At 35.8% G+C, this 27,540-nt stretch overlaps 1 protein-coding gene and 3 pseudogenes across 1 annotated transcript; all 4 read left to right on the top strand.

The window, feature by feature from the left end:
• Window positions 1-140: 140 nt before the first annotated feature.
• LOC116136428 lies at window positions 141-1,701 on the top strand (annotated as a pseudogene).
• A 6,254-nt stretch (window positions 1,702-7,955) lies between these two features.
• On the top strand, window positions 7,956-10,893 carry LOC116136429 (pentatricopeptide repeat-containing protein At1g08610-like; the record flags this gene model as incomplete). The annotated part of the gene is made up of 3 exons (XM_031422138.1): window positions 7,956-9,968; window positions 10,081-10,228; window positions 10,718-10,893. A coding segment is annotated over one exon (1,008 nt), but the record flags the coding sequence as incomplete, so codon positions are not given.
• A 1,670-nt stretch (window positions 10,894-12,563) lies between these two features.
• Window positions 12,564-15,049, top strand: LOC116136430 (annotated as a pseudogene).
• Window positions 15,050-20,195: 5,146 nt separating this feature from the next.
• On the top strand, window positions 20,196-22,085 carry LOC116136431 (annotated as a pseudogene).
• The last annotated feature ends 5,455 nt before the right edge of the window (window positions 22,086-27,540 follow it).

Genomic DNA, 27,540 nt, shown 5'->3' on the forward strand with positions numbered 1-27,540 from the left:
ACAAGTTTGACCTGAAATGTGGAATTGGTCGCTTTTCAACTATGAATGCATCTTCTATTCACTTAAATTGTTCAATTAAGTGTGACCACAAAAGTCGTTCTTGTTTTCTATGGGGAGGAGATCTTGTCGCAGGAAGAAACATGTGCTCTTTTAAAGTGCCGAGGACTGCCGGGAAGTTTTACATTGACAAAGTTAATGAGTTGACCGAGATGATGGAGCTCAAAAGAGTGATGTATTGGGTGCTAATAAAAAATCCAAGGGAAGATGATTACAAGAAGCCTCAAAATTCTTCATTGTCATCTTTAGATGGGCCCTTTGTTGAAATTGATGAAGAACCAACAATAAAATCCTTCACAATCTATGCATCAGCGGGAAGTTAACTGAGGCAACAAGGTTGATTTATATAATGGCACGTCGTAATCAAATTCCTGACTTTCCTTCTTCCATAAATTTAATACGTGGCCTTGTTAAAGTTGATTGGATATAGCTTCCAATGTCCTTGAAATCATGGTCATGTCTGGCGGATTCCAGATACCATTACATACACATGATGATTGTTGGCCTCTGTAGGAGAGACATATAAAATCTGCCATTAGTCTCTTGGACGAAATGAGCTTGATGTGGTTGTGCACCGGATGTGATTAGTTATAACCCAATACTTCGCAGCATGTTTGATAATGGCAAATTTGGCAGGCTATTGGGTTTTGGAAAGAGCAGCTAAGAAAGGGATGTCCTCCGTATGTGATTACCTACACTGTTCTTATCGATTAGTCTGCAAGCACTGTGGAACGTACGTGCTATGGATAGTTGAAGATTGACTGTGGGGCTGTTACCCTAATATTGTTACCTACAATTCGCTTGTTAATTTCACTTGTAGACAAGGAAATATGGATATAGCTGTGGTCATTTGCAATGTATTTTCTCATGGATTGGAGCCCAATGCGGTAACTTACAACACACTCCTCCTTCTCTCGGTAGTCGTGGGTTGTGGATGAAGTAGATAAGATTCTTGCAATCATGAATGAAACTCTCATCATCCGACAGTGATCACTTATAACTTTTGATCAATGGTTTGTGTAATATGGGCTTCTGGATCGTGCCATCAACTTTTATAATCAATGGTTTCCAAGAATTGTTTGCCTGATATTGTAACTTATAATACTCTCCTAGGTGCTCTTTGTAAAGAGGGAATGGTAGATGAAGCTCTTCAATTACTTCACTTGTTGAAACGGCAGCTATGCCTCCTTGTTTGATCACCTATAATCTGTGATTGTGGATTGGCTAGAAAGGGTTCTATGGAGAAAGCATGGGATTAAATGGTCAAATGATGAAGAATGGGTTCATCCTACGATATTACTCATCGTTCTTTGATTTGGGGGTTTTGCCGGCAGATCTAGTTGAGGAAGCAGTAGAGATACTGGGGAGATGGTAAAAGAGGCCATATGATCACAAATTGTGTTTACAAGTGTCTCACCATGGATTATGTAGAAGTAAGAGCTGGATATGGCAATACAGGTTCTAGAATTAATGATCTCACGTCAATCCAAGCCAGACGAAGCAACTTATTCCACTATACTCAAAAGTGTAGCCGAAGCTGGATATGCAGAGGAGGCTAAGAAGTTTGTGTCGAAAGTTGAAGAACGGAAGGTTCTTAAAGGTACCACATGGATTGAAGAATTTTTAACAACTTCAATCTTATAGATGCTTTCTGAATCTTGACATCAGTGTTTTGCTGAAGGTTTAGAAAATTGGGTTCTGAAAATGTGTTTTCCCCCATCTTATTCAATTTGCCTATTCACCCGTTTGCAATTGCCATTGTTCCATCTGCAGAAGCAGCCACTCCCACAAATCCATAATTAATCATTCTTTTGATCAGAGTATGATGTTAACTGCTTTTCTCACCACGTCGAGATATACATTCCATTTACAGGACGTTAACATTTTCAATGGGGTATTTTGACTCAATGTTGTATGCTGTCATTCTGAGCTAAATTTTCTAATGGCAAGGGAATATTTTCGGACTCAATTGCATATTATTAAGCAGAAAATTTTTTACAAACAAATTATTTCCCTCAGGACAGGGGATAACGAAGGTGATGGTAGAGAAGTGTTATTGGGAGTAAAAGAAACAGATAGATAAACAGATGCATGGACAATGGGGTCAATATTAGAAAGAAGCCATACAAACCAGTAAGAATAATATGTGAAAGTTTTTGTATTGCACATTCTCATTGGCTTGGCTGGTTACAGGAGTGTGAAAAAAAGCTCGGAAACTTGACCGGAACCGAACTGGAAATTTGGTTTGATCAAAACTGGTTCAGTTTTGGTTTGGGAAAATGCCTGAATCAGAAAAAAAACTGGTTCAATTTTGGTTTGGGAAAATGCCTGAACCGATTTTCCGATTCAGGTATCGGTTCAGGGGATTTTCCAAACCACTTAACCAAAACCGGTTTCAAAATAAAACCCTAAGTATATACCTAATTCTTACTTCTAACTTACTAACTTAGACTTGTCTGAATTGACTCCATTTAGTTTACACCCTTAACCTGTCTTTCTCATCGGCGAATGGCGATAACCACGATCCATGACAACCACGAGTCCACAAACGGCGAACAACGCTGCAATGCTTACAGTGAACGACGCTTCAGCGAACGGCGCTTCAGTTCTTCAGTCCTCGACTATTCCACGACCACTAGTCCACCGCCGATTCAGCAAAGGAAGAAAGATCCTTCTGTTTATTTTATTTTGTCTTCAAAATCTGTTGCATAGATTTCGTTTCATTGTAATCTCGAAGAGGAACAAACTCTTTATTGCGTAATAAATTTCAAGACTTTCTTATGATGGTTATTTTTTCTTCTAAATCTGCTGCATAGAGATTCATATGTTAATCTGGGTTGGTTGATGGTTCAGTCGGCACTCCAATGCCTTAAGCTTCTTGTGCTTTTGTTGGTTTACATTTTAGGTGCTATCTTTCAGTTGTTTCTGAAAAGAGCGTAAATGTTACTCTCAGAAGTCAGATCCTACTGGAGCAAAATGAAAGCTTGGCATGTCTGCATCATTTGGAAACTTACTGGCAAAATATTGAACTCTCTGCAAAGGAAAATATTGATCATGTGCAGATAAATTTAATTATATATGAATTATTCTATAAACATATATGAACTATGTACAGATAAATTATTTTCCATCTGAATTATGCTATAAATTTATACAAATAAGACTCTATGCTAAAAAATTGTAATTTGAAGAAGGGAAACAGTGGAAAGCAAATTTTTTTTTTTTTTGAAAAAACTAGTTCAAAACTGGTTAACCAGTTTTCTGAATCGATTAATCGGTTCGTTTCAAAACCGGTTTAAACATGAATTCGGTTCAAAATACTAGTTAACCGAAACCGAAACCAGTTAACCGATGTTCCATACCCCTAGCTGGTTGATTTTCCACACATCTAGCTGGTTATATGTGCAACTAATGCACCCTGAAAACTGTATGCTAATTGACTTAAGTTAATTAAAGCCAATTGTAAATCATACAAAACACCCAATTCTCGTCCACATTGTTATACATGGGACATGTTTTATACACACTACTAAATATTAACATCCAGTCATTTGTGATTGTCCGACTTCCAATACATTTTATTTTGTTTTCATCAAGTATAGACAAAAGATAAAATCAAATGACCGGATAAAACACAAAAAATATTGTTACAAATTTTGTATTCTCCTTATGATCACAAAACTTAAAGGAAATTTTCTTAGTCATTAGAAACTTCAAATTCATCACATCGACGAAGCATTTTTCACAAAAGAAACCTAATTCAATCAATTGATACACCCAAAAAAAAATTGACATTTCGTTTAGGGTTTATTGTTCTAGGGGTGTAAATGTCACTTTTCAAAAACCTTCTAATACAAAGTATCATATTTTTTAATAATGTTTCACATACAATTGAGTCATACAGCCAAATAAAAATTACACAAAATTTATGTAAAATGACTACTTTGTTGTTTTTTGCCTAATTGTATGACTCAATTATAGAGATGAGAATTTGACTCGAGCCCAAAACTCGGTACTAGGACTAATCCCTAGGATCGAACCAGGCCCAAGGGAGGAGGGACTGGCTTGGCCTAGGCTAGTTAATTTTTAAAACCCTCCAAATTCCACAAACCCCCTAGAAAATATAAAAAATACATAATAAATTTAGGGGTTTAAAAGTAATTTTACAAAAAAATTAAAAAAAAAAAATTTCCAAGCCCATATACAACTGGTCCGCCCTAGGAAAACTCATGGGCCTAGGTCTGGTTCTTTAAAATTTGGGTTCGATCCTTGAGGACTCAGGTTTGGAATAAACTAACCTAAGCCTGACCCACCTTTACTCAATTGTAAGCATAATATTCCTCCACAGTTATTAAACCTATCACAACAGCAATACGTATTTTATAAAACACAAACTCTCAATCAACGGGCAATCTCAAAACCACTATAAGACCTTATAAACTTGAGAAAATCCATCAACAAACAATCTAACTTCATTTACTTCCATAAATCATACACAACATAATCTACTCATAGGGTTTATAGTTACATCATATGAAGTTAGTTGTAGACTTGTAGTTGATTCTAATACTCCACTTCATTTTCTAGGGAACAACAAACAGTAATCTCAAATTCTTGCATTTTCTCGGGAACCAAACAAAGCCAAGGAAAAAAAATGGAAGTGTACGGAAACAAAAGGACACCTGAATGCTAGAGCAGGCGATCTCGATAAATTGCATGATGGACTGTCGCTTCGCCAAGTCGGCGGGGCCACCTTCTCCTCCTCCTCCGCCATTTGAATATCCTTGCATCTTTATTATTAAACTACTTTCTCTTTCCAGGGTCGGCTTAAGGGGTAGGCAGGTGAGGCACCTGCCTAGGGCCCCCAAAAAATGGGGGCCCAAATTTTTATCAATTTTTTTTTTTTTTTTTGAATATCTTACAAAAATGAAAATGGTTTATAATTTCTTATCTAAGCCAAGGGGCCCCCCAAAAAAGCCATAAAAGCTCAAATTTATTATAAACTTTTTACATATATTCTCACCTAAAGTTTAACAAAATAGTAAGTTTGTACCTCTAGTTTTATATATTCTAGTTTATACCCATAAACTAACACATTGAATCTCTTTTAACAATGGAAGACTAAAATAGTCATTTACATATCTCAAATTACTCATCCCCAATTCAATCCCAAAATTTGACATTCACATAAATCATCTCCAGCACTCTTCTGCCACTAGTGGTTTGGAGTTGATTTCGGTCAATTTTGGTTCCGATCGATTTTCTCACTAAAATCGACCGAAATCATCATTTTATCATTTCCCAACCTTGATAGCCCTCGATTTGACTAATTTTTGATGAATCTTGCAACCTAACTCCACCACACAACAGCCATTTCCAGCATTTTTGGCATGTACCTGACATTGTTAGCCTTCCCCGACACCACCATCTTCCTCCCCTCAGCCCTCAGCCCTCTCACCAAAACCCCTATCATACCTTATCCGTTTACTCTGCCAATCGTCGGCCATCGATACCTTTTGGGCCGTGACTTCTCAAGCCTTTTCTTATCAATCTTGGCATTGGAAATCTCCCATTTCACCACCCATCACTTCTCCAATATCTACTCTCCAAAACCTCCCACCAACCTAACCTTGTTAGCTTGTCGATTGCTGTTCACTTCTCCTAGTGATTTTTCATCTCAAAAGGCAAAAAATAAATAAATAAATTATTATTATTATTATTATTATTATTTTTAATATATGCTTATATTATTAGAGGGTCCCAAAGTAACCCCTGCCTAGGGTCACAAATATTCTAGAGATAGCCCTGTCTCTTTCACTTCTACTTAGCATAAAACAAATAGAGATTAATTAATTAATAGGTAATAAATTAGGATTTAATTGTATTAGATTCATCAAAGAGTTTCAGTGAGAGGGCAATGAATCGCAGAAATCACTACATAAACAGATTGATTGAGACTTTGCTGGCCGGGTAAGTCGTTTATTTACATTTTACAGCTGAAAGTAAAAATGTTTTGGTTGGTTAAATTTTTATTTTTTTTCAAATAACTTAATGCAAAAATGAAGGACTAATTGAATATTTTTTACTGTTAGGTATCAAAAGGAAATTTCATTTGAAAATAGTACCTAGTTCAAAGTTTAAATTACCGGGAACCCTAGGTTTTAACGTCACTTATTTAACAACACAAGAAATTGAACAAGAGCACAAAGTTCCATTCAAAACCGCTAAACAGGACTTTCTAGTTTCTTCTATACTTTGACGGTTTGACCTGGTAATTCAATTCAGTTCAAGACTTTTTCTCAATGTTTCACCTAAATTATAATCATTAGGGTTCAGGGTTTTAGCGTGTCCTTTTGTCTATACAATTCTCTGTTCCTTAATTACTCCCAGCAGTGATTTAAACATTGTATGTTATCTACTGAATCAGTTTTCTTTGGAAATAGGGTTCTAGGATTTGATGTTGCAGAAAATTGCTTTGTCTATGTACGTATGCTGGATTTTATTCGGGTTGAATATGAAATAGATAAGGTTCTGTTGCAATTGCTATAAATTTGTTGTATTATGAGAGTAGAGTAATTATAAAATAATAATAATGACGTTATTTTCCTGCATACTGAAGATTGAATGTTTCAGAATTTTAATTGTTTGAGTAGTTTGCATATTTTGAAGGGTGCTATCTTTCAGTTGTTTCTGAAAGAGCGTAAATGTTACTCTCAGAAGTCAGATCCTACTGGAGCAAAAGGAAGCTTGGCATGTCTGCATCATTTGGAAACTTACTGGCAAAATATTGAACTCTCTGCAAAGGAAAATATTGATCATGTGCAGATAAATTTAATTATATATGAATTATTCTATAACATATATGAACTATGTACAGATAAATTATTTTCCATCTGAATTATGCTATAACTTATACAAAATAAGCTCTATGCTAAAAATTGTAATTTGAAGAAGGGAAACAGTGGAAAGCAAATTTTTTTTTTTTTTGAAAAAACTAGTCCAAAACTGGTTACCAGTTTTCTGAATCGATTAATCGGTTTCGTTTCAAAACCGGTTAAAACATGTTCGGTTCAAAATACTAGTTAACCGAAACCGAAACAGTTAACCTGTCATACCCTACTGGTTGATTTTCCACACATCTAGCTGGTTATATGTGCAACATGCACCCTGAAAACTGTATGCTAATTGACTAAGTAATTAAAGCCAATTGTAAATCATACAAAACACCCAATTCTCGTCACATGTTATACATGGGACATGTTTTATACACACTACTAATATTAACATCCAGTCATTTGTGATTGTCGACTTCCAATACATTTTATTTGTTTTCATCAAGTATAGACAAAAGATAAATCAAATGACGATAAACACAAAAATATTGTTACAAATTTTGTATTCTCCTTATGATCACAAAACTTAAAGAAATTTTCTTAGTCATTAAAACTTCAAATTCATCACATGACGAAGCATTTTTCACAAAAGAAACCTAATTCAATCAATTGATACACCCAAAAATTGACATTTCGTTTAGGGTTTATTGTTCTAGGGTGTAAATGTCACTTTTCAAAAACCTTCTAATACAAGTATCATATTTTTTTAATGTTTCACATAAATTGAGTCATACACCAAATAAAATTACCAAAATTTAGTAAAATGACTACTTTGTTTGTTTTGCCTATTGTATGACTCAATTATAGAGATGAGAATTTGACTCGAGCCCAAACTCGGTACTAACTAATCCCTAGGATCGAAACCAGGCCCAAGGGAGGAGGGACTGGCTTGGCCTACTGTTAATTTTTAAAACCCTCCAAATTCACAAACCCCCTGAAAATATAAAATACATAATAATTTAGGGTTTAAAAGTAATTTTACAAAATTAAAAAAAAAAAAAAATTTCCGGGTTTTGGAAAGAGCAGCTGAGAAAGGGATGTCCTCCGTATTTGATTACCTACACTGTTCTCATCGAGTTAGTCTGCAGGCACTGTGGAGCAGTACGTGCTATGGAAGTATTGGAAGATATGACTACTGAGGGCTGTTACCCTGATATTGTTACCTACAATTCGCTTGTTAATTTCACTTGTAGACAAGGGAAATATGAGGATATAGCTGTGGTCATTTACAATGTATTTTCTCATGGATTGGAGCCCAATGCTGTAACTTACAACACACTCCTCCATTCTCTCGGTAGACGTGGGTGTTGGGATGAAGTAGATAAGATTCTTGCAATCATGAATGAAACCTCTCATCATCAGACAGTGATCACTTATAACATTTTGATCAATGGTTTGTGTAAATATGGGCTTCTGGATCGTGCCATCAACTTTTATAATCAAATGGTTTCCAAGAATTGTTTGCCTGATATTATAACTTATAATACTCTCCTAGGTGCTCTTTGTAAAGAGGGAATGGTAGATGAAGCTCTTCAATTACTTCACTTGTTGAACGGCAGTTATTGTTCTCCTGGTTTGATCACCTATTATACCGTGATTAATGGGTTGGCTAAAAAGGGTTCTATGGAGAAAGCAATGGGATTATATGGTCAAATGATGGAGAATGGGATCATTCCTGACGATATTACTCATTATTCTTTGATTTGGGGGTTTTGCCAGGCAGATCTAGTTGAGGAAGCAGTAGAGATACTGAGGGAGATGGGTAAAAGAGGCCATAGGGTCAGAAATAGTGCTTACAAGATGATCATCCATGGATTATGTAGAAGTAAGAAGCTGGATATGGCAATACAAGTTCTAGAATTAATGATCTCAGGTCGATCCAAGCCAGATGTAGCAACTTATTCCTCTATACTGAAAAGTGTAGCCGAAGGTGGAATGGCAGAAGAGGCTAACAAGTTGTGTCGAAAGTTGATAGAATGGAAGGTTCTTAAAGAAGGTACCACATTGGATTGAAGAAGTGTTTAAGCAAACTTCAATCTTGTTAGATGCTTTCTGTAATGTTGACATTAGTGTTTTGCTGAAAGGTTTACAAAATATACGTTCTGAAAATGTGTTTTCCCCCATCTTTATTCAATTTTTGCCTATTCACCCATTTGCAATTGCAATTGTTCCATCTGCAGAAGCAGCCACTCCCACAAAATCCATAATTAAGTCATTCTTTTGATCAGGAATATGATGTTAGCTGCTTTTCTACCACGTCGAGATAGACATTCCATTTAAATGACTCGAACATTTTCGATCGGGTGTTTTAACTGAATGTTGTATACTTTCATTTTGAGCTAAATTTTATAATGGCAAGGGAATATTTTTGGGCTCATTGACATGTTATTACGCAGAAAAAAATTTACAAAGAAATAATTTTTGACAAATTATTTCCCTCAGGACAGGGGGATAACGAAGGTGGTGGTAGAGAAGTGTTGTTGGAAATAAAAGAAATAGATAGATAAACAGATGCATGGACAATGAGATCAATATTAGAAAGAAGCCATACAAACCAGTAAGAATAGTATGTGAAAGTTTTTGTGTTGCACGTTCTCATTTGCTTGGCTGGTTACAGGGATGTTTAAAAAATCCCGGAAACCGGACCAAAACGGAACAGGAAATTCGGTTTGGGAAAATGCTTGAACTGGTTTTTCGATTCGGTTATCGGTTCAAGGGATTTTCCAAACCGGTTAACCAAAAGTGGTTTCAAAATAAAACCCTAAGTATATACCTAATTCTTACTGCTAACTTACTAACTTAGACTTGTCTGAATTGATTCCATTTAGTTTACACCTTTAACCTTTCTTTGTCATCGGCGAATGGTGATAACCACGATCCGCAACAACCATGAGTCCATGAATGGGGACGGCGAACAACACTTCAGTGCTTATGGCGAACGATGCTTCAGTGAACGGCACTTCAGTTCTTCAGTCCTCAGCTGCTCCATGACCACTAGTCCACTGCCGATTCAACAATGTAAGACAGATCCTTCTATTTATTTTATTTTGTCTTTACAATCTGTTGCATTGATTTCGTTTCATTGTAAGGCTGAAGAGGAACAAGCTCTTTATTGTTTAATAAATTTCAGGACTTTCTTATGATGGTTATTTTGTCTTCTAAATCTGCTGCGTAGAGATTCATATGTTAATCTGGGTTGGTTGATGGTTCAGTCGGCACTCCAATGCCTTCAGCTTCTTGTGCTTTTGTTGGCTTACATTTTAATTGCAATATATGAGGTATATATTTTCTTTGAATTGGTTTGTTTTTGTAGTTTGAAAGAAAATTTTCAAGGAATTGGAAGTTGATTTAAAAGTTGTCCGGTATGGTGGCTTAATTGAGAGTTTTTGTTTGGCCTGCTGGCCTAATTGGTTTGTTTTGTATGCAAATTTCAAATTTCAATTACTTTTCTATGTTGTTTGGAAACTGTATACTCTGATTTATTTGGAAACTGTCTGCTGGCTTAATTGGTTTGTTTTGTATGCAATTTGTTAACTATATCAAATAGTATGCTGATTTGCAAACTGTATGCTCTGATTTTCATTGGTTTTGTATGCTCATCATTAGGCTTAATTGCAAACTTTATGCTGATTTAATTTTTCCACTGTATGATGATTTAATTGGCTATTCCATGACTGAGCTGAATCTGTGATGCTTTGTTTCCTCTATGAGCTGAATCTGTCTGGATCTTTCTGAAATTCAAAGTTAACTTGTGTGTTATCTTTCAGTTGTATCCGAAAAGAGTGTAAATATTACTCTCAGAAGTCAGATCCTACTGGAGCAAAATGAAGGCTTGGCATGTCTGCATCATTTGGAAACTTAATGGCAAAATGTTGGAACTCTGCAAAGGAAAAAATGGAAACATTTTTAAATCTACAGTTGCTTTTTTTTTTTTTCTTCTAAACTTGCTTTGCTGTTGTTATGTTTTGCCGCTAGAGAAACTTTTTTGTTTGCTTTTTACCAAATTTTCCTTTAGGCTCTCAGGCAAAACCGGTTAACTGGTTTTCCGGTTTAGTTTGTGGTTCAAAACCAGTTTAAGCATGACTTTGGTTTGGTTTCAGTTCGGAATTCTGCTTGAGCTGGTTTTTCGGTTTAGCTCGAAAAACTAATTAACTGAAACCAGTTAACCAGTTGTCCACACCCCTAGCTGGTTATATGTGCAACGAATGCACCCTGAAAACTGTATGCTAATTGACTCAAGTTAATTAAAGCCAATTGTAAATCATACAAAAAACCCAATTCTCGTCTAGATTGTAATATGTAGGACATGTTTTAGACACAATTCTAAATATTAACATCCAGTCATTTGTGATTGACTGACTTCCAATCACTGTTTTAAAACACGGACTGGAGAGCAACCCAGTGAACTGATCGAGTCTTGAGTCAACTGGTCCAATCGATTGGACTGGCCTGTTAAACCGGTGACATTAGTATATTGACATCAATAGTACAACTTAATTGATAAACCTAAAAATTTTAAAACTTCAACAACACCGTTCAATAACAATCCCAATATCATGTCGTTTTCATCTAATTACAATTTAAATAACAAAATTAAAAAAGATAAGTCACCTAATAATTAATGACAAAACCTTTCGCAATATAATCCTGAATAAGCAACATTTGCAAAATCAAGTTTAACTTTTTGAAAAATTTAATATTTATAAAACAAGAATTTAATTAATGAAATCATTTGATAAGTTAATTCTCAACAAAATTTGTCAATCAAATCTTCAAGTGAAATGTTACCTTCTCTCAAAGAAGTTTTTCTATGTGGACCCAATTAGAGATGAGACCGAACCATTAACCTAACGCAAGAATGTAAGACGACACAAAATGATTAAATGAAGGACTAAAATCAACATTTTTCAGTTTTAGGTATAAAATGGAAAGTCTTGTTTGAAAATAGTATCTAGTCAAAATTCTAAGTTGCCGGGAACCCTAGGTTTTAACGTCACTCATTTAAAAACACAAGCAACTGAACAAGTAGAACACAAGCAGTTCCATTCAATACCGCTAAACAGGACTTTCTTCTATACTTCGACCAGGTAATTCAATTCAGTTCAAGACCTTTTCTCAATGTTTCACCTTAATTATAATCATTAGGGTTTCTTTTGTCTATACAATTCTCTGTTCCTTAATTACTCCTAGCTGTGATTTAAACACTTGTATGTTATCGGCGAATCAGTTTTCTTTGGAAGGGTTCTAGGATTTGATGTTGCAGAAAAAATGCTTATCTATGTACGTATGCTGGATCTTATCCGGGTTGAATATGAAATAGATGAGGTTCTGTCGGTTACCAAAAAAATAGATAAGGTTCTGTTGCAATTGCTATAAATTTGTAAATTATGAGAGTAGAGTAATTATAAAATATAATAATGTTATTTTCCTGCATACTGAGAGTTGAATGTTCAGAATTTTAATTTTTTTGAGTAGTTGCATATTTTGAAAAACTTGGAGATGAAGGGTTGCTGTCTTTTAGACGGCTTCTTATGATTCATTTGTATTGTATTTGTGTTATTTAAACTGGTTTCATGTTTGCTAGTTTAGGACCTGTTATATCTGTAGGATTAAATGGAACATATTTGTAGGAAATTGGTGACACATGTTCTGGGAGTGGGTTTTGGGATTTTTGGGATTTCTGGAATTGAACTTCGACTCCAGAGATCTTTTGTTTGCTGTCTGTTGCTCTAATTGTTGTATTACTTTTATTCAAATTTGAACTTTGAAGTGGGCATCCGATTGTAATTTTCTGAAATGGAAATTTGAAATTGTTTGATGTCAAGAACTTAATGATAACATCTGCAGCTTGAAGTGGGAACTGGGCATCCAATTGAATTTCTACTTAATAAGATTTTGCTTGATTACCATCCACTGCAGTTGTTATATAGTTAGTTTGGCTAAATGTTTCTGGTCCATGTTGTCTTTTTTATTATTTTTTTATTTTTTAATTATTGTTCAGAATAACTCTTAGGGAATTTTTTGGTTAATGTTGTTGACCTGAACTTTGACAGGTAGAGTGCTCAACTCATTTGGAGGGAAGAGCAGCTGAACAATGTTGGTCTTTCAAGATAGGCGGAACTAGGAAATAAGAACGTAAACATCCCTTTATTTTTATGAGAAAATTTGGTATATTTTGGTTACTAACATGTTAAGTACCTTAGTAATTTGTTAGAATTCATTGTCAAGTGGGCATTGGAGATGGACTATGCAGTTGTTCCCTGAATTCTAGAGCTGAGGTTCATTGTTTGCATAGTTTGAAACAAGTTGACCTGAATGTGGAATTGGTCGCTTTTCAACCATGAATGCATCTTCTATTCACTTAAATTGTTCAATTAAGTGTGACCACAAAAGTCGTTCTGTGTTTCTATGGAGAGGAGATCTTGTCGCAGGAAGAAACATGTGCTCTTTTAAGTGCGAGGACTGCCGGAAGTGTTACATTGACAAGTTAATGAAGTTGACCGAGATGAATGGAGCTCAGAAAGTGATGTATTGGGTGCTAATAAAAAAATCCAAAGGGAGATGATTACAAGAAAGCCTCAAAATTCTTCATTGCATCTTTAGATGGGCCCTTTGTTGAAATTGATGAAGAACAACAATAAAATCCTTCACATCTATGCATCAGCGGGAAGTTAACTGAGGCAACAAGGTGTTGTTTATAATGGCACGTCGTAATCAAATTCCTGACTTTCCTTCTGCATAAATTTAAACGTGGCCTTGTTAAAGTTGATGGATAGATAAAGCTTCCAATGTCCTTGAAACTCAGGTCATGTCTGGCGGGATTCCAGATACTATACATACAAAAGATGATGGTGCCTCTGTAGGAGAGGACATATAAAATCTGCCATTAGTCTCTTGGACGAAATGAGTTGAGTGGTTGTGCACCGGATGTGATTAGTTATAACACAATACTTCGCAGCATGTTTGATAATGGCAATTTGAGCAGGCTATTGGGTTTGGAAAGAGCAGCTGAGAAAGGGATGTCCTCCGTATGGATTACCTACACTGTTCTCATCGAGTTAGTCTGCAAGCAGTGGAACAGTACGTGCTATGGAAGTATTGGAAGATATGACTACTGTGGGCTGTTACCCTAATATTGTTACCTACAATTTGCTTGTTAATTTCACTTGTAGACAGGGAAATTGAGGATATAGCTGTGGTCATTTGCAATGTATTTTCTCATGGATTGGAGCCCAATGCTGTAACTTACAACACACTCTCCATTCTCTCGGTAGTCGTGGGTGTTGGGATGAAGTAGATAAGATTCTTGCAATCATGAATGAAACTTCTCATCATCCGACAGTGATCACTTATAACATTTGATCAAGGTTTGTGTAAATATGGGCTTCTGGATCGTGCCATCACTTTTATCTAAATGGTTTCCAAGAATTGTTTGCCTGATATGTAACTTATAATAATCTCCTAGGTGCTCTTTGTAAAGAGGGAATGGTAGATGAAGCTCTCATTACTTCACTTGTTGAACGGCAGCTTTGTCTCCTTGTTTGATCACATAATACTGTGATGATGGATTGGCTAGAAGGGTTCTATGGAGAAAGCAGGGATTATATGGTCAAATGATGAAGAATGGGATCATTCCTGACGATATTACTCAGTTCTTTGATTGGGGGTTTTGCCGGGCAGATCTAGTTGAGGAAGCAGTAGAGATACTGAGGGAGATGGGTAAAAGAGGCCATATGATCACAATTGTGTTTACAAGATGATCATCCATGGATTATGTAGAAGTAAGAAGCTGGATATGGCAATACAAGTTCTAGAATTAATGATCTCACGTCAATCAAGCCAGACGAAGCAACTTATTCCACTATACTCAAAAGTGTAGCCGAAGGTGGAATGGCAGAGGAGGCTAAGAAGTTGTGTCGAAAGTTGATAGAACGGAAGGTTCTTAAAGAAGGTACCACATTGGATTGAAGAAGTGTTTAAGCAAACTTCAATCTTAATAGATGCTTTCTGGAATCTTGACATCAGTGTTTTGCTGAAAGGTTTAGAAAATATAGGTTCTGAAAATGTGTTTTCCCCCATCTTTATTCAATTGTTGCCTATTCACCGTTTGCAATTGCAATTGTTCCATCTGCAGAAGCAGCCACTCCACCAAATCCATAATTAAGTCATTCTTTTGATCAGGAGTATGATGTTAACTGCTTTTCCACAGTCGAGATACACATCCATTTAAATGACTTTTACATTTTCAGGGTATTTTAACTCAATGTTGTATATGTATTCTGAGCTAAATTTTCTAATGGCAAGGGATATTTTCGGACTCATTGCTATTATTAAGCAGAAATTTTTTACAAAGAAATAATTTTTGACAAATTATTTCCTCAGGACAGGGGGATAACGAAGGTGATGGTAGAGAAGTGTTATGGGAGAAAAGAAACAGATAGATAAACAGATGCATGGACAATGGGATCAATATTGAAAAGAAGCCATAAAAACCAGTAGAATAATATGTGAAAGTTTTTGTATTGCACATTCTCATTGGCTTGGCTGGTTACAGGAGTGTGAAAAAAAGCTCGGAAACTTGACCGAACCGAATGGAAATTTGGTTGATCAAAACTGGTTCAGTTTTGGTTGGGAAAATGCTGAATCAGAAAAAAAAACTGGTCAATTTTGGTTGGGAAAATTGAACCGATTTTCCGATTCAGGTATCGGTTCAGGGGATTTTCCAAACCACTTAACCAAAACGGTTTCAAAAAACCCTAAGTATAAATAATTCTTACTTCTAACTTACTAACTTAGACTTGTCGAATCGACTCCATTTGTTTACACCCTAACCTGTCTTTCTCATCGGCGAATGGCGATAACCACGCCCCCGACAACCACGAGTCCACAAACGGCGAAAAACGCTGCAATGCTTACAGTGAACGCGTTCAGCGAACGGCGCTTCAGTTCTTCAGTCCTCGACTACTCCACGACCACTAGTCCACCGATTCAGCAAGGAAGAAAGATCCTTCGCTTATTTTATTTGTCTTCAATCTGTTGCATAGATTTCGTTTCATTGTAATCTCGAGAGGAACAAGCTCTTTATGCGTAATAAATTCAAGACTTTCTATGATGGTTATTTTGTCTTCTAAATCTGCTGCATAGAGATTCATAGTTAATCTGGGTTGGTTGATGGTTCAGTCGGAACTCCATGTCTCAGCTGTGTTGGCTTACATTTTAATTCAAATATGAGGTGTATTTTCTTTGAATTGGTTTGTTTTGTAGTTTGAAAGAAAATTTTCAAGGAACTTGAAGTTGATTAAAGTTGCACTATATGCTGGTTTAATTTGAGATGTTTTTGTTTGGTCTACTGGCTTAATTGGTTTTGTTTGTATGCAATTTGTTAACATATCAAATAGTATGCTGATTTGCAAACTGTATGCTCTGATTTTCATTGGTTTTGTATGCTGACATTAGGCTTAATTGCAAACTTTATGCTGATTTAATTTTTCCACTGTATGTGTTTAATTGGCTATTCCATGACTGGCTGAATCTGTGTGCTTTGTTTCCTCTATGAGTCTGATTGTCTAGATCTTCTGAAATTCAAAGTCAACTTGTGTTATCTTTCAGTTGTATTGGAAAGAGCGTAAATGTTACTCTCAGAAGTCAGATCTACTGGAGCAAAATGAAGGCTTGGCATTCTGCATCATTTGGAAACTTAATGGCAAAAGAGTAATACTAGCTTGCATACAAGACATCATACAAAGAGTAAATCAGCTCTTGAAAGAAGGAAAAAAAGAGAGAGAGCGAAAAAGGCAATCATGATTTAAGGGTTGGATTTGATTTTTGTATGGGTCTTGTATGCCTCTTTGTAAGGCTAGATTACTCATGATCAAATATTGATCTCTCTGCAAAGGAATATTGATCTTGTGCAGATAATTAATAATATGAATTATTCTATAAACATATATGAACTATGTACAGAAATTATTTTTCATCTGAATTTGCTATAAATTTATACAAATAAGACTCTATGCTAAAAAATTGTAATTGAAGAAGGGAAACAGTGGAAAGTAAATTTTTTTTTTTTTTTTTTTGAAAAAGCCGGTTCAAACCGGTTAACCGGTTTTTCGAATCGATTAATCGGTTGTTTTCAAAACCAGTTTAAGCTGAATTGGTTCAATTTTGGTTCAAAATACTGGTTAACGAACCGGTTAATCGATTTTCCACACATCTAGATGGTTATATTGCAACTAATGCACCCTGAAAACTAATGCTAATTGACTTAAGTTAATTAAAGCCAATTGTAAATCTACAAAACACCAATTCTCGTTACATTGTTATACCAATAATACTATACTTACTCACGATCTTACAACCATCTTACTATCCTGTAAATATAAAACACAGTACGGGTACCATATGTAATTTTGACAAAGGATAGTAAAACGATTAGTAAGTTCGTGATTAAGGATAGCATTATTCTTGTTATACATTGGAATGTTTTGTACACATTACTAAATATTAACATCCAGTCATTTGTGATTGTCTGACTTCCAATATTTTTATTTTGTTTTCATCAAGTATAGACAAAAATAAAATCAAATGACAACACAAAAATATTGTTACAAATTTTATATTCTCATTATGATCACAAAACTTAAAGGAAATTTTCTAGTCATTAGAAACTTCAAATTATCACATTGACGAAGCATTTTTACAAAAGAAACCTAATTCAATCAATTGATACACCCAAAAAAATTTGACATTTTGTTTAGGGTTTATTGTTCTGGGTGGTAAATGTCACTTTTCAAAAACCTTCTAATACGAAGTATCAAATTTTTTAATAATGTTTCGATATAATTGAGTCATACAACCAGATAAAAATTACACAAAATTTATGTAAAATGACTACTCTATGTGTTTTTGCCTAGTTGTATGACTCAGTTATAGAGATGAGAATTTGACTCGAGCCCAAACTCGGTACTAGGACTAATCCCTAGGACCAAACCAGGCCAAGGGAGGAGGGACGGCTTGGCCCAGGCCGTTAATTTTTAAAACCCTCCAAATTCATAACCCCTAAAAAATAAAAAATACATAATAAATTAGGGGTTTAAAAGTAATTTTACAAAAAATTAAAAAAAAAAATTCCCAACCATATACGACCGGTCCGTCCTTGGAAAACTATGGGCCTAGGATGGTTCTTTAAAATTTGGTTTCGATCCTTGAGGACTCAGGTTTGGAATAAACTGACCTAAGCCTTACCCACATTTACTCAATTGTAAGCATAATATCCTCAAACCTATCACAACAGCAATACGTACTTTATAAAACACAAACTCTCAATCAAACGGCAATCTCAAAACCACTATAAGACCTATAAAACTTGAGAAAAACATCAACATCAATCTAACTTCATTGACTTCCATAAATCATACACAACATAATCTACTATAGGTTTTATAGTTACATCATAGAGTTGTTATACTGTAGTTGATTCTAATACTCCCAGTTCATTTTCTAGGGACAACAAACAGTAATCTCAATTCTTGCATTTTTTCAGGAAACAAACAGAGCCAAGGAAAAAAAAAAGGAAGTGTACGGAAAGTCGGAAAACAAGGACACCTGAATGCTAGAGCAGGCGATCTCGGTAGATTGCATGATGGATGTAGCTTCGCACGTCGGCGGGGCCACCTTCTCCTCCCCGCATTTGATATCCTGCATCTTATTTATTTAACTACTTTCTCTTACTTCTACTTAGCATAAAACAAATAGAGTTAATTAATAATAGGTAATAAATTAGGATTTAATTCTATTAGATATCAAAGAGTTTCAGTGAGAGGGCAATGATCGCAGAAATCTCTACATAAACAGATTGTTTGAGACCATGGAGAAATTTTGCGGCCGGGTAAGTCGTTTATTTACATTTTACAGCTGAAAGTAAAAATGTTTTGGTTGGTTAAATTTTTATTTTTTTCGAATAACTTAATGCAAAAATGATTAAATGAAGGACTAAATGAATATTTTTATTGTTAGGTATCAAAAGGAATTTCATTGAAATAGTGCCTAGTTCAAACTTCAAAGTTTAAGTTACCGGGAACCCTAGGTTTTAACGTCACTTATTAACAACACAAGAAATTGAACAAGAGCACAAAGTTCCATTCAAAACCGCTAAACAGGACTTTCTAGTTCTCTATACTTGACGGTTGACCTGGTAATTCAATTCAGTTCAAGACTTTTTCTCAATGTTTCACCTAAATTATAATCATTAGGGTTCAGGGTTTTAGCGTGTCTTTGTCTATACAATTCTGTGTTCCTTAATTACTCAGCTGTGTGATTAAACATTGTATGTATCTACTGAATCAGTTTTTCTTGGAAATAGGGTTCTAGGATTTGAGTTGCAGAAAATTGCTTTGTCTGTGTACGTATGCTGGATTTTGTCGGGTTGAATAGAAATGATAAGGTCTGTTGCAATTGCTATAAAATTGTTGATATGAGAGTAGAGTAATTATAAAATAATAATAATGACGGTATTTCTGCATACGAAGATTGAATGTTCAGAATTTAATGTTTGAGTGTTTGCATATTTTGAAAACCTTGGAGGTGAAGGGTTGCCGTGTTTTAGTTGGTCTTCTTATGATTCATTTGTACTGTATTGTGTTATTTAAACTTGGTTTCATGTTTGCTAGTTTCAGGCCGTTATATCTGTAGGATTAATGGTACAATTTGTAGGAAATTAGTGACCGATTTGTTTGGATTTCTTAAATTGAGCTTCAAGCCTAGAGATTCTCTTGGTTGCTGTCTGTTGCTCTAATGTTGTATTACTTTTATTCAAATTTGAAGTGGGCATCCGATTGTAATTTTCTGAAATGGAAATTTTAAATTGTTTAAGGGGCATTGATTGTGATTTCTACTTTAATCAGATTTCTTGATTAACCACTCCAGTTTGTTACATAGTAGTTTGGCTAAAAGTTTCTGGTCAATGTTGTCGTCTTTTTTTTTTTTATTGTTTGAATAACTCTTACGGAATTTTTTGGTTAATGTGTTGATCTGAACTTGACAGGTAGAGTGCTCATCTCATTTGAAGGGAAGAGGAAGCTGAACAACGATCACTGGATACTCTTCAGAAGGCGGAAACTAGGAAATAGAACATAAACACTCATAATTTTATTTTTATGAGAAACGGGTTTTAGCTGTGATAAATTTGGGTTACTAAACATGTTAAGTAAGCTTAGTAATTTGTTAGAATTCATTTGGCAAGTGGGCATGGAGATGGACTATGCAATGTTCCACCGAATTCTAGAGCTAAGGTTCATTGTTTGCGTAGTTTGAAACAAGTGACCTGAAATGGGGAATTAGTGCGTTTCAACTATGAGCCATTCTTATCACTTAAATTGTTCAATTAAGTGTGATCACAAAAGTCGTTCTGTTTTCTATGGAGAGGAGATCTTGTCGCAGGAAGAAACATGTTCTCTTTAGAGTGCCGAGGACTGCCTGGAAGTGTTTATATGACAGAGTTAACGAGTTAACCGAGATGAATGGAGCTCACGAAAGTGATGTAGGGTTCTAGTAAAAATTCAAAGGGAAGATGATTACAAGAAAGCCTCAAAATTCTTTTTGTCATCTTCAGATGGGCCCTTGTTGAAAATGATGAAGAAACCAACAATAAAATCCTTCACAATCATGCATCAGTGGGAAGTTAACCGAGGCAACAAGGTTGATTTATATGGCAGTCGTAATCAAATTCCTGACTTTCCTTCTTGCATAGGTTAATCCGTGGCCTTGTTAAAGTTGATCGGATAGATGAAGCTTCCAAGGTCCTTGAAATCATGGTCATGTGGTGGGATTCCAGATATTATTACATCAACATGATGATTGGTGGATCTGTAGTAGAGGACATATAAAATCTGCCATTAGTCTCTGGATGAAATGAACTGAGTGGTTGTCCACCGGATGTGATTAGTTATAACACGGTACTTCACAGCATGTTTGATAATGGCAAATTGAGCAGGCTATTGGGTTTGGAAAGAGCAGCTGAGAAAGGGATGTCTCCGTAGTGATTACCTACACTGTTCTCATCACGTTGATGCAAGCACTGTGGAACAGTACGTGCTATGGAAGTGTTGGAAGATATGACTACCGAGGGCTGTTACCCTGATATTGTTACCTTCAATTCGCTTATTAATTTTACGTGTAGACAGGGGAAATATGAGGATATAGCTGTGGTCGTTTGCAATGTATTTTCTCATGGATTGGAGCCCAATGCTGTAACTTACAGCACACTCCTCCATTCTCTCAGTAGCCGTGGGTGTTGGGATGAAGTAGATAAGATTCTTTCAATCATGAATGAAACTTCCCATCATCCAACAGTGATCACTTATAACATTTTGATCAATGGTTTGTGTAAATATGGGCTTCTGGATCGTGCCATCAACTTTTACAATCAAATGGTTTCCAAGAATTGTTTGCCTGATATTGTAACTTATAATACTCTCCTAGGTGCTCTTTGTAAAGAGGGAATGGTAGATGAAGCTCTTCAATTACTTCACTTGTTGAACGGCAGTTATTATTCTCCTTGTTTGATCTCCTTTAATACCTTGATTGATGGATTGGCTAAAAAGGGTTCTATGGAGAAAGCAATGGGATTATATGGTCAAATGATGAAGAATGGGATCATTCCTGACGATATTACTCATCGTTGTTTGATTTGGGGGTTTTGCCGGGCAGATCTAGTTGAGGAAGCAGTAGAGATACTAACGGAGATGGGTAAAAGAGGCCATATGATCAGAAATAGTGCTTACAAGATGATTATCCATGGATTATGTAGAAGTAAGAAGCTGGATATGGCAATACAGGTTCTAGAATTAATGATCTCAGGTCGATCCAAGCCAGATGAAGCAACCTATTCCACTATACTCAAAAGTGTAGCTGAAGCTGGAATGGCAGAAGAGGCTAGCAAGTTGTGTCGACAGTTGATAGAATGGAAGGTTCTTAAAGAAGGTACCACATTAGATTGAAGAAGTGTTTAAGCAAACTTCAATCTGAGTAGATGCTTTCTGGAATCTTGATATCAGTGTTTTGCTGAAAGGTTCACAAAATATACGTTCTGAAAATGTGTTTTCCCCCATCTTTATTCAATTTTTGCCCATTCACCCATTTGCAATTGCAATTGTTCCATCTGCAGAGCCACTCCCACAAAATCCATAATTAAATCATTCTTTTGATGAGGAATATGATGTTAGCTGCTTTTCCACCACGTCGAGATGTGCATTCCATTTAAATGACTCGAACATTTCGGATTCATTGTGAGCTAAATTTTCTAATGGCAAGGGAATATTTTCGGACTCATTGACATATTATTACGAAGAAAAAAATTTACAAAGAAATAATTTTTGACAAATTATTTCCCTCAGGAGAGGGGGATAACGAAGTTGGTGGTAGAGAAGTGTTGTTGGGAATAAAAGAAACAGATAGATAAACAGATGCATGGACAATGGGATCAATATTAGAAAGAAGCCAAACCAGTAAGAATAATAAGTGAAAGTTTTTGTATTGCACATTCTCATTGGCTTGGGTGGTTATAAAGGTGTGTAAAAAAACCCAGAAATCAAACCGAATCGGAAAACTAGACCAAAATCGAATGGGAAATTCAGTTTTTTCAAAACCGGTTTTGTTTTGGTTTAGGAAAATGTTTGAACTGGTTTTCTGATTTGTTTATCAGTTCAAGGGATTTTTCAAACCGGTTTCAAAATAATATGTGAAAGTTTTTGTATTGCTTGTTCTCATTGGCTTGGCTGGTTATATGTGCAACGAATGCACCCTGAAAACTGTGTGCTAATTGACTTAAGTTAATTAAAGCCAATTGTAAATCATATAAATCACCCAATTCTCGTCTAGATTGTAATATATGGGACATGTTTATACACAGTATTAAATTTCACATCCAAAGCGGTTGTGGTGGGGGTTGTAGAGAGGGGACGCTAGCGGTTAAGAGGGTTGTGTTATTATGGTACGTTAAATTATTTAAAAAATTTATATTTCTAGATTAGAACACAATTTTAGTGTTAGGATAACTTCAAGTTTTTAACACTTCAGCATTTATTTGAAAAATATTTTTTACAAATATTTTCGAAATCTATAATTATAATGGGGTTAAACCAATTTTATTATTATAGAAATATTATAACTTAATAGAAATATAATTATAAAAATTATTATTTTGACTTAATTATCTTCGATAGAAGTGGTATGAAGATAAAGTATCCATTACATTAATAACTAATTAAGAGAGAATGACATTTTTCTGCCCAAGGTTTGACGAAACGACGCTTTCCATCCATCAAGTTTCAAAACGCACTTTCCCATCCGCTGTTATATTCTGATGGAAAAATCTGTTCTAAAGAAGGGTAGAATGGTCAATTTAAATTGAAGGCTCGTAAATCCAAATTTTAAAATGAAATCTGGGTCTGCGTAGTTTTTCCCTTTCTCTTTTCTTTTAGGGAGAACGACTTATACATACCTAAGATTTATCGTAAAGACAAGTTAGTACCCAAAAGGTTTTGAAATGACAAATAGATACTTTCCGTCATGTTTTGTTAGTGATTTCTGTTTATTACTGTTTATTAATAGTGAAAAGACTAAAATACCCTTAAAAGTTTGAATTTTAGTTTTTTATAAATTTAAAAATTTCAAAAAACCCCCTAAGTTTACAAATTTCACTAAATACCCCAATATATAAAAGTTTTATAAAATAACAAAAACACCCCCCACCGGCAAGTGCCAGATTCCGGCCACCACCGCCGGAATCTGGCCGGAAAGTTGCGTTACGACACAGACCCGTCGGATCTGTGTCGTAACGCGTCGATCTGGCCTTTTCCGGCCAGATCCGTGGCTGATCTGGCCGGAAAAGGCCAGATCTACGGCTAGATCTGGCCGTCGACGCCGCAAAACTCCATCTGCGGCGTCGAAGGCCAGATCTGGCAGTAGATCTGGCCTTTTCCGGCCAGATCAGCCACGGATCTGGCTGGAAAAGGCCAGATCTGGCTGCTGCTTCGACGGCCAGATCTTGCCTTTTCCGGCAAGATCCGTGGCGGATCTGACCGGAAAAGGAAAGATCGGCACGTTACGACACAGATCCGACGGATCTGTGTCGTAATACAGTTTTCCGGCCAGATTCCGGCGATGGTGGCCGGAATCTGGCATTGGGGGTGGTGGGGGTGTTTTTGTCATTTAACAAACATTTTATATATGGGGGTGTTTAATTAAATTAGCAAACCTAGGGGGTTTTTTAGAAATTTTTAAATTTATAAAAAACAAAAATTGAAACTTTGAAGGGCATTTTAGTCTTTTCACTATTAATAAACAAAAATAACTAACAGAATATGACAGAAGGTACCTATTTGTCGTTTCAAAACCTTTTGGGTATAAACTTGTCATTACAGTAAACTTTGGGTATGTACATGTCGTTCGCCCTTTCTTTTACTTTCCTTTCTTTCTCTTTCTTTTCCTTTCCTTATTTTTTTTCTTATCTTTTCTTCACCATCATCTCTTCCTTCTAAGCTGGAGGTTGCAACGCCGGCGTAACCTGCAACCGCTAGCTGGGCTGGCAGCGTTGCAACCTTCAATCACGAGCTAGCCTCCTACTGGCGCCACAGTCGGCCTCTCTCGCCGCCTCCGACGACTTTGCATGCCTCCCTCACCAGCTCTTCATTGCCCCAAACCCATTCGGCTTACCTCTCCACCGAGCCACCGCCTCAAAGACCTCCAACCTCCTTCATAGTTGCATCCAACCCCCCGCCATCCGCCGCCACCTCCATCTGCCTCATCGTCCCCCACCGATTGCTCCCCGTCATCTCACACCCCCACCCCTGCCTTTGTCGCCGCTATTTGGAGAAGTTCGTGTTTGACGATTGAAAGTGGATTGTTTTGTTGATTTGGTGGAGTTTAATTTGGTTTTGAAGTGTTGTTTTTATTTTTACTTTGTGTAGCATTTGGGCGATTTCCAACCCCTTCACATAGTTACCTTGCCAAGTCGCCCACTACCGTTCGACAAAAAAACCCACCCAGCGCCCACTGTATTGTTAAGTTGCAGTTACTATTCTCAAATTTTTGTTCTGTGGTGTAAATATTCAATCTACTAAGCTTGGTTGAAGTATTTTAACCTTTGATAAGAATAAAAGTGCGAGGTTATTTGTGTTTGTATTTTCCTACATGTCCGTTTGTGCATGGATACTAAAATAGAGTGATGAAGCAGTTGGTGAGAGTTTTGTTCTTGTAATTGATAGTGTTATGGATGTTCTGATAGTAATTCCGCGTATTTGAAAATTTTAATGGGTTTGTTGAAACTTGAAAGTTGGTAGATCTTGTGTTTTTTGAGTTTGTGAAAAAAAAAAAAAAAAAAAAAAAAATTGGAGGGATAAATTGGTAATCTATATTTGTATATTGTAAAGGGCATATAAGTAATTTTATATTGGAAGAGTGTGTATATAGGTAATTGAATCTGTTAACATGACACAAAATAATAAGAAAAATATTAAATCAAATGATAAAGGACATTTTTGTCTTTACAACCAAATAGTAACGGATTTTTCTAACACTTTTGTCAAACCTTGGGTGGGAAAAAATCGTTCTCCCATTAACTAAGGCTTCGTTTGGCTCACATTTGGGAATACTACTATTAGTATTCTCAATAAAGTTAAATAGTAAAATTGCAAAAACTCACAATATTATTCAATTTTTTTTAAACCCCCTAAATTTGTTAATTTAATTAAATACTTATAAATATTTTTTTCGAAATTACAAAAAAACCACAACAACCCATATTTACCAAATTCTGGCCACCACCGCTGGAAAATGGCCGGAATCTGGTATAATGGCGCACTACCTATTGAATCTGGCCGATAGTGCGCCGATCTAGTCTTTTCTGGCCAGATTCATCGGAAAATGCCAGATATAAGGCCAAAGATCTGACCATTGACGGCCAGATCTTTGGCCGTAATCAGTCAACAACGATGGCCAAAACATGTCGTCATTGACCATCAACGACGGCCGTATCTTTAGCCGTCGTTGATGAGCAAATACGGCCAAATCCACCGTGAATCTGGCTGATACAGTGACTCCGGCCACCCTCCGGCGGTGGTGTCCAATTGTCCATATTTAATGGGTGAATTGGGGGTGTTTTTGTTTACTTTTAATGTTTTATTATAGGGGTGTTTAGTAAATAGACAAACATGGGGGTATTTTTATTAATTTCTAAATCATACATCGTAATACCCGCCCAATTCAATTTTTTTTAACTTTTTTTAAAAAACTTTTCTAAAAAGTGTAAAAAAGTTAACCAAACGGAGCCTAAGAGTGTATGTCAAATCTAAGGTATAGACATTGATGAAAGAGATAGACATAGTTTCAAAAAACTAGTATATGAATCTTTGTATTATCACGAATATGCAAAGTCATCTTAAAAGTCTAAAAATTTGCATTCTCTATAATGTTTCTCTTTCAATATAACTTCTATAAATACATTGTACTATAACACAACTCATACAATCATCAACCAATTCATACAATTTTTTATGACTATATGGAGGTTATTCTTATATAGAATATCATTATATAAAGGTTCTACTGTATATATAAATTTATATTAATTAGAAACTTTTTAATATTTTTTTTTATTACATATATAATTTTATATTAATTAAGAAACTTTTTAATTTTATTTATTTTTTATTTTTTATTTCTGACCGGGGTGTTCAGGCTAACTTAAACGTATCTCATCTAATCTCGTAAACCTTGGAACTACCGACTGAGTAAGAGGTCTAATGGCCACCCCTATTAGCAGCTGGTTAACTTTTTAATATTTCTAAAACAAGAATTTAATTAATAAAATCATTTGATAAGTTAATTCTCAATAAAATTTGTTAGAGTAAACTACTTTTTCCCACTCAAATAATGATCTAACGACACTTTTCCACCCATAACCTTTTAAAATACCACTTTACTACCCAAATGTTATATTCTGTTACTAGTTTCCGTTAAATACAATAATATTAATTGTGAAGACGAAAATACCCCCACTTGTTAATTATTGGTTTATTGCATGTGTGTGGTGGACGGCAATGGGCAAGTAACCGAGGTCGGGAGTGATAGGGATTTAGTAGGGGGGACGTCGATGGTTCGATAGGTGGTGACGGGAAGGATTTTCGACTAATAATTTCGATCGAATTGAAGAAAATCACAAAAAAAAAAAAAAAACAACAACAACTAGGCAGGAGGCGGTAGCGATCATGGTTCAATTGGTGTGGGGAGTATAGAGCTTTTAAAGGGCAAAAGCCAGTGAGTCAAGGGGTGGAGGTGGGAGGGGTTGTTGTAGCTAGATTTTGCCGAAATCCCGTGAAGGACAGTCGCGCAATGCGGCTGTTGTGGCTAGCGAACGGCGGCTACTATCAAGGGAAAACGGGCGAAGGTGGAGAATGTTGTGGTGGTGGTGGGAAGGCTCAATGATGCCGAATTTCGCCAAGCTGACGAAGAACAGTTGCGTAATGCAACTACTATGGCTAGCGAACGGCAGCTGTTGGCGAGGGAAAAGAGTGAGGTTTTGTTGCTAGGATGG

Source organism: Pistacia vera, unplaced genomic scaffold (genome assembly GCF_008641045.1).
Source record: "Pistacia vera cultivar Batoury unplaced genomic scaffold, PisVer_v2 Contig313, whole genome shotgun sequence".
Lineage (NCBI taxonomy): Eukaryota > Viridiplantae > Streptophyta > Magnoliopsida > Sapindales > Anacardiaceae > Pistacia > Pistacia vera.